An 8,566-nucleotide genomic window follows, 5' to 3' on the forward strand; every position below is an offset into this window, starting at 1 on the left:
GTATTGAGTCATTGGGGTTGTGTGTGTGTGTGTGTGTGAAGACAGCTTGTTAGATATATGGGCTGGGAATTGCAAAGGACCTCTCTTTACGATATCACAATACTTTGGTGCCGATATGTATTAAGATTCTCACAATTCTATATGTATTGCGTTTTGACACTGTGATTTTTATTGAGACTCGGATGTTCCGAGCATACTGCCCATCGTATGTCTGCTGCAGAGGGACAAGCGAGAGCCATGAGAAAACAAGTTTTGATCAGTTGTGGAAATCAATGTACTGAAAACAAATTGGCTTCCTGTTTAAAAAGAAGATGGAGAACAAGCTATGTAGGAAAAATACTGGGTGCAGGTACAGCCGACCGGCGCACAAATAGTATTGTGGTATTGTTAAAACGATACGACATATTGTCAAAAATAATACCCTGATATGTAACTATCTATCCCCCCCCCAATCACTATTACCTATGTACTGATGTTGTTGTCACTCGCCCTCCATAGGTCAACATGAGTTTTGGGCAAATACACACCCACACGTTTGAACGTCACTCCCCAGCATGTTGAGTGTCATTGGACGTTAGAGCCTGTCGTCTATGCGGGTGTCCTTTGTCATGTGACTTGTTGACGCCATTGGTCATTCTATCCTCCACACATAGACTGGCCTATTCTAATTTTACTATCTCAATGATACCGCTGCTACCTAAAAACGAACCTTTTAGGTCAATAACCTTTTATTGTCCCGCTCTCTCTTTTTTTCAGTTCCGTGATGCTACGTTGGCATCAAAAGCATGTCATTCATAGGCGTATATTGTCATAGCAAAACCAGAACATAACAGCGATCTTTTTCCCCTTCTCTCCCGCTTATTTTTATATATTTTTTTACAATTATCCATTTTTTTATGAGCAAATAAAGCAAATGTAACACCCGACCTCTCTTCTCCTCTCAGGGTTTCTTCCGTCGAAGCATCCAGAAGAACATGGTGTACACCTGTCATCGCGAGAAGGGCTGCATCATCAACAAGGTCACCCGCAACCGCTGCCAGTACTGCCGCCTGCAGAAGTGTTTAGAAGTGGGCATGTCCAAGGAGTGTGAGTACTATTACCTGTCTCTGTCCGTCTTTCTCCCCCCCTCCCTCCTCCCAATTCAATTTAAGGGGCTTTATTAGCATGGGAAACATGTTTCTCGTGCTCTCTCTTTCTCTCTCGTGTGTGTCTGTCTCTTCTGAGTGAAATACTGTCTCCCAACAAATGGCTTCCCGAAGTAGATGTTCAAAGCACCACACACTGACATGACAAAAAGTGATGGTTCCAACACATTTCAAGACATTTTTATATCACGGAGCAATAATGCACAACCCTCCGTGATGGCTTCCCTCCCTTAGTCCATTGCCCTTCTACACTTCCACCACACACATGCTCACATGCACTGTATATCCCCCTATAGGTTTCCATGAGGCTAAGCGCCTAAACAATCTCCTAGCACTTCATCCTCTTTGCCCCCTGTAAGTGAGTTATCCTCCTCGGTGCGCCGAGCCGCTGGTTTATATCAACATTCATCCCAGTCAAGGCCGCTAGGGAAATCAACCACCGCCATCTAGTGGTGGAGAGCATGTTACTACACCTGGGAAGAAGCTCTGTGTTGTGGTGGTTTTTCTAAGCGTATTCATTTGACATAATCAGATGCGTGTGTTTGCTTTTAAATTGGGATCTATATTGAGTTGTGTAGCTGGGCTGTGCGTGTGTCCAGGGCTGCCTTAAATCCTCTTCATTGACCTTTGTGCCCTGACCTTGACATCTCGGTCAACCTGTCATCCTTTTTGACATAGAACCACTGACACGAAGACTCTTATCGCTGAAGGGGGTTGACACACTGATGCTATTTACTCAAATACCTTCACACACACCCCTCACCCCCCCACCCACCACACACACACACACTCACAACAAGCGGATGCACATGTCATTATCACATGTCATGTACAGCAGGGTTTCCCAAACTCCGTCCTGGCCACCCCACCTCCCCTGGGTGCATGTTAGGATTTAGGGGCTGGTGGCATCTCCATTTTCCAGTTTCTGTGTGTGTGTGTGTGTGTGTGTGTGTGTGTGTGTGTGTGTGTGTGTGTGTGTGTGTGTGTGTGTCAGGACTGATTGGAGCACCAGGCTAATAGTTCTTTAATGGCTTCATTAGGTTGTGTTTTCTGGGCCCACGCTGGCAGCTCTGTCTCTGGGGAACAACAGTATCACACACAACACACACATGGTGAACAGTGCTACGCTGCCCTGAGGAAAGAAAGCATCTTATTTATCATGGCTCCCTTCATCGTTCCAATCCTCACTCACTCACACACACACTTACACACTCACTCACTCACACACACTCTCACACACTTACACACACACACACACACACACACACACACACACACACACACTCACACACAATTCCATTTAGTGGTTGATGTGTGTATTCCCCCGCCATACAATGTCTGTTGTCTCTTTGGTTGGAGATGGCACGGCTATGTGACGTCGACCTGGCGGCATTAACGTTCACATATCCTCTGAAATTGTCATTTGAGCCTCGAGGATAACTCTCTCTCTCTCTCTCCCTCCATCTCTTCATCTCCTTCTCTCTCGCGCTCAGCGGTGAGGAACGACAGGAACAAGAAGAAGAAGGAGGAGAAGAAGCCCGAGTGTACTGAGATCTACGTGCTGAGTACCGAGACGGAGCAGATGATCGAACGCGTTCGCAAGGCCCACAAGGAGACTTTTCCCTCGCTCTGTCAGCTGGGCAAATACACCACGGTGAGTTACATATACACACACACTGACAAGTTACACGTACACAAACATTACCCTCACTCTGCCAATATGTTTTGGGTACACCAAACGCTGACAAACCCACACTCCTTGCACTCTCAACATGCCAACCGGTGTATTTGTAGAATCACAGAATAATATGCCTCTCACATTCTCCCTCCCTATAGAATAACAGTGCAGAGCACCGCGTGGCTCTAGACGTAAACCTGTGGGATAAGTTCAGTGAGCTGTCCACTAAGTGTATCATCAAGACAGTGGAGTTTGCCAAACACCTGCCAGGCTTCACCACCCTCACTATCGCTGACCAGATCACCCTGCTCAAGGCTGCCTGTCTGGACATACTGGTAAGGAGACGCATCAGGACATACACACACTAGGACATCCATGTATTTATTACAAACAGCAAAACATCTACAAAAAGTCAACACCAATATATTTGTGCTCCACCTCCCTTTCCAACTAACTCAGTCGCCTTGTGGTTAGTGTCCGTCCTGAGATTGGAAGGTTGGGAGTTTGATCCCCGGCCGAGTCGTTAAAAAAAAATGGGTGTAAGGCCCTGTGATAGTCTAGCATCCTGTCCAGGGGGTGTACTTGTACATCAAGCTTCCTCACGCCACGGAAACAGGAGATCTACTCCGAAGAGCCAAGGCTCGTGCAAGACTTACTTACTTCCTCCTTTTCCCTCCCTCTACATCTCAATCCCTCCATCTCAGATTCTGAGGATCTGCACACGCTACACTCCAGACCAGGACACCATGACCTTCTCAGACGGGCTGACCCTGAACAGGACCCAGATGCACAACGCAGGCTTCGGCCCACTCACAGACCTGGTGTTCGCCTTCGCCCAAACACTCCTCCCTCTGGAGATGGACGACGCAGAGACCGGCCTGCTCAGCGGCATCTGTCTGCTGTGTGGAGGTACTGCACCGCTGCTCAGATTCTAATCCAGCATTGCACTCCTGTCACGGCCCGGGAGTTGACATCAAAAGAGGCCAATTGTCATTGTGTTTCAGCAAATTAGTACAAACAAGTCTCAGCTGTAGCATGGCAACTAGTGTGTTTTGTCAGCTGTGTGTATTACTAGTGTGAAGACGTGAGTTTGCCTAATACTGCATGTGGATAATGCTACTGTTATCATGCCGCTGTGTGAATCATGCCACGGTTGGGCGTGCTCTTTGAGCGTAAAGATTGGGTATTAGGGATGTGTTTTTCATTGTTTGTGTGTGTGTAGACCGTCAGGATCTGGAGCAGGCAGACAAGGTGGACTTGCTACAGGAGCCCCTGCTGGAGGCTCTGAAGATCTACGTGAGGAAGAGGAGGCCTCACAAACCGCACATGTTCCCCAAGATGCTGATGAAGATCACGGACCTCAGGAGCATCAGCGCCAAGGGTGAGAGAGCACGCCTGTACACTGTTGTTTTGTGTGTTTTATAGGGTAGCTTTAGTGTAGCTTAAACTTCTTCCAGTGTGAAGTCATTGGTAGCTTGGTAAACTATTGTTTTACGTTGGTGTTGACTTTATTTTTGGCAGTTACCTGTATGTGCTTGTTATACAACTTAATCCACAGTAAATTCTTTAGAAACTATTGATCCTCTGTGGCTAAATTATGCTCTTTGGTCTATTTTAAATTTTGATAGTTGGCTCCTGTGATTGAATATTTGTTATTTTTTGCCTCTTGGGCACCCTACAGGGTTGGGCCCAGGGACTTCAGCCTCTGTAAACCAGTGCAGCAATACTGCCATTTATAGCTGTATCATGCGTCATTTATTTGAAGATAAATGTTTATGGTCTTACATACGACATTTTGCCGAACCTTGTGGAGCACATGACCCTCTCTCTCTTCTCCCTCCCTCCATCCCTCTCCAGGAGCGGAGAGAGTGATCACTCTGAAGATGGAGATCCCAGGCTCCATGCCCCCTCTCATCCAGGAGATGCTGGAGAACTCAGAGGGTCTGGAGGGCCAGGGGGCCAGCGGGGGCCGCTCCAGCGGAGGAGGGGCCCCACCAGGCAGCTGCAGCCCCAGCCTGTCCCCCAGTTCAGCTCGCAGCAGCCCCCCTGCACCCTCCCCTTAGACAGGGGTTCTCCACCACCCCCCAGGCAGGGACAGCCAAAAGGCATGACTACAGACTCCCACACTGTGACAAACCAGGCCAGAGTGGAGTGGGGTTAGGAAGAGGGCCAAGCCTGGGCCCAACCAGGACGGACTTTGACACTTTGAGGGCAAATGTAGGCCTCAATGGACAGACAGCCGTCCCCCCCACTCCCGCTATCCCAGACCGGGCACCGAAACGGGGCCGACCCGACCCCATCATACTTGACTGAACAATAGGGGGGGGGGGGCAAGCATCTCACCTGGATGGCACTATCCCCATCACCCCCTCACCGCAACCATAGACATGCCTCAGAACCAGCACCAGGGATCAGCTGCCGCTGCACAAGGAGTTTAATCTGAGATGTTCTGTTTACTCTCCTCAGTGACGACTCTCTGTTCCTCCTCTCTCCCCCTTAAGACATTGGACAGGAATTCAGGCTCGGTGCCCCGTCAGACCTGGGGTGAAGGGGTCGACAAGACACACGTCTTTCTGCAGGGAACTAGTCAGACAGACGGACAGCTGGACATTGGGCACGAGTCATCCTTAAATGTTGTCAGGGACAGCAAACGGGGGGGCTCTCCTATAAAACTTTGAGACTTTTTTTTTTTTCTTACAAAATATATATGGAAATATAAATATATATATTGAAAAAGTAATGATTGCAATTTGAATTGTCCTAGGTGGAATGATGCATAAAAGAAGAGTTGCTATCTTTTTTCCACTTTTTTTTCTCACTGTTCTTCGAACTTGTGATTTTCCCCCCCCCCCTCCCCCCAGACCTAGTGTTTTGTTCTCTTCATTTCACCCAGGAATATCGGCACACTAAGTAGTCACAATGGAATTTTTTTTTTTTTTTTTAAATAGATAAGTAGAACAAAAATGATTTTCAGATACAATTCACTTTATGCACTAGACCTCTTGCACTGTCACATTCACAGGTTGGATCAAATTGATACACAAATTGGACCAGGTTGGATTGGCATCTCTCTGTTTTGTTCCGTTTACAGTATTTCCTTTTTCGTGGGTGGAAAGTAAAACCTAGTGGCTCTATGATCGAGAATCAAGTCGTTGTGGAGTTATGAAGATGCTCTGTAAGAAAATAGCAGCCGTGACAAAATGTACATAAGATGTATTCCTTCTTTTCAAAGTACATGGAGTCTAGACGTTTTTGACATTGTCAAAGCCTTTTTATGTTCAGCTTTTTTGTTCTCGTTTTGGTATCTGAAGGCATTAATCGACTTTTTTAGACCACTTAAGAAAGGGGCTGACTTCTAGGACCACCACGGCCGTTGACAACCAGTCAAGAGTTACATTTCTACTTCACCTGAAATAAAAAGATACAATTTGTTGACCAACAACTCCGTGATCCCCTTCTCCCCCTTTCCCAAGGTGGTCCCTCCCTCATTCCACATCTGTATAGTGTATGTATTACCCCCCCCCCCCAACACCACTGCCTCTGTAATGCATTACCTATCTTCACAGTACCACTGCCTCTGTACTGTAGCACATTGTCAGTAGGATGTATCTATCTATGTCCACGTAAACTCTGTGACCCGATATCAGTAGGCTCACAACACCACTGCCTATGTATGTATACATGTTCCCCATCTCTCTCTAGTCCCCCCCCACCACACAACAGCACTGCCTCTCTAAGTCTGTTCCACAGTATCAGCACCTCTCTCTCTTTATCTATCACAACGCAACTGCCTCTGTTTACACACTATCAGTATTTATCTGTCTGTCATCCCCGGACTCTTGTGACACATCCGAGTACCTAGCTATTCCTTAGCCTGGCCTTAGATCAGTTTGTGCTGTCTTGCCGATGCATGACAATGAAATGGGAGTCGGCAAGACCGCACAAACTGATCTGGGATCAGGCTAGCTATTCCCCCCTCTCTAATCGCTGTTTACACACTAGTGTAACTTACCTACCAATCTCCTTTTCCCCACAACACCACTGCCATTCAGTAGCAGTGGATCTGTCCTTCACAACGGATCGAACGCTGCTCGTGGCCAACCTCACTGCAGCCAGTATGACAACGCACAACTGTTTCTCTCCCCCCCCCGCACTCTCACTTGTAATGCAATCGGATGCACAACCAGCATTTGCGGATAAAATAACTGTTTTGATTATGCCAGATCATTGGACGAAGAGAATAACGTTTAATAAAGAACCATGTCTGTGCGTGTTTTTAATGTTTCTTAACTGGGTGTGGGTCCACCATTATACGATTGCGGTAGGACTTTAAGAGCAGCATTTTAGTGGACCTGGGACTATAGCAGGTCACGTTGCAAAAACAAATACAAGATTCAGAGACCCTTTAATGGTTAGACTACAGTTTTTTTCCCCCTTATTGGCCCCTCAATTAAGTTTAGACAATACTGAGTGGACAAAACATTAGGAACAACTATTTCCATGAGACTGACCAGGTGAAAGTTAGGATCTCTTATTGTCACTTCTTCAATCAGTGTAGATGAGGGAGGAGACAGGTTAAAGAAGGATTTTTAAGCCTTGAAACCGGTGAGACATGGATTGTGTGTGTGCCATTTGAGGGTGAATGGGCAAGACAAAATATTTAAGTGCTGTTGGGTTATGAGAATATGAAATATACTTATTCATGTCACTGAGGGAGAGGGGGGAATGTATAACGTTTGCATTCTGTCCTGATATGTTATTGTTAGCTATCAGGGATCCTATGGGTGGAGAGAAGACGCAGTCTGGTACGAGTCACCATGACTGCCGTGAGTTGGGGAGGAGTGAGTACTTTGGGGCAGGGGTCAGGTCAGATGAAGTGAGGAAGAACAGATATCACTAAGGTTCTGTCTAGCAACAGAGATGCATTGGCTGTTGAGATGTGTAGGAGACTCGGCATATAAGAAAGGGTTAAATATCAGTGCTTGTGTGAATGTATTTTGTCTTACGCAGCTGTATTGACCCAATGGGTGAATTAACACCAGTTTCCACTCATTTTGACATCTTGGGGAGATGAGAATCGTAGGCTGAACAATTATAAGATACGGACCTAGAAAACCTGAGTTTATTCAGTAGGCCCATTGTGTAACGACCGGTCGTAAATATCTGGTGTAGGATAGGTCCCAAGTGGAGGTTTTCCTCTGCCAGATCCAGGTAAATATAAGGTGTAGGGTAGGTCCCGAGTGGAGGTTTTCCTCTGCCAGATCCAGGTAAATATAAGGTGTAGGATAGGTCCCAAGTGTAGGTTTTCCTCTGTGAGATCCATGAGCAACATTACAGTGTAGGGTAGGTTCCGTATAGGATAGGTCCCAAGTGTAGGTTTTCGTCTGTGAGATCCATGAGCAACATTACAGTGTAGGGTAGGTTCCGTATAGGATAGGTCCCAAGTGTAGGTTTTCCTCTGTGAGATCTGTAAAAGAGTTGAAAGTCCCAGCGGCAGTGGAGTGTTTGTGGATAATGATAAGAAGGTTGCCTATAATTTCTGAAGGTAAGCCACATTCATGGTTAAAAGAAAAGCAATAAGATATTCGAACGCTGTTTGATTTATGTGTAGTAGCAAGAAGGAGAGAGGTTGGTGTATGCCCTATTGGGAGGGGGAGCCGTGACAGATTATGTGGAACTAGGAAGACAACTGTGTATAATTTTGATAATGTGTGTTATCAACAACAGTGATATTTGAGGCGCA

At 46.5% G+C, this 8,566-nt stretch overlaps 1 protein-coding gene and 1 long non-coding RNA gene across 3 annotated transcripts in view; both read left to right on the forward strand.

The window, feature by feature from the left end:
- The window catches only part of LOC115196684 (retinoic acid receptor alpha), a 173,903-nt gene extending 166,811 nt beyond the window's left edge, over positions 1-7,092 (forward strand). For both annotated transcript variants that reach the window (XM_029757519.1, XM_029757526.1), the window contains 6 exons: positions 945-1,086; positions 2,639-2,799; positions 2,982-3,158; positions 3,528-3,732; positions 4,046-4,204; positions 4,681-7,092. In XM_029757519.1, the coding sequence (XP_029613379.1) occupies positions 945-1,086; positions 2,639-2,799; positions 2,982-3,158; positions 3,528-3,732; positions 4,046-4,204; positions 4,681-4,886 (1,050 nt within the window). In that variant the 3' untranslated portion in view covers positions 4,887-7,092. The remainder of the gene's footprint in view (positions 1-944; positions 1,087-2,638; positions 2,800-2,981; positions 3,159-3,527; positions 3,733-4,045; positions 4,205-4,680) is intronic.
- Positions 7,093-7,687: 595 nt separating this feature from the next.
- On the forward strand, positions 7,688-8,440 carry LOC115196741 (uncharacterized). Its single transcript, XR_003878900.1, has 2 exons — positions 7,688-8,199; positions 8,274-8,440. It is a non-coding gene; the product is annotated as an uncharacterized LOC115196741 (long non-coding RNA).
- Positions 8,441-8,566: the final 126 nt, after the last annotated feature.

Source organism: Salmo trutta, chromosome 1 (genome assembly GCF_901001165.1).
Source record: "Salmo trutta chromosome 1, fSalTru1.1, whole genome shotgun sequence".
NCBI classification, from domain to species: domain Eukaryota; kingdom Metazoa; phylum Chordata; class Actinopteri; order Salmoniformes; family Salmonidae; genus Salmo; species Salmo trutta.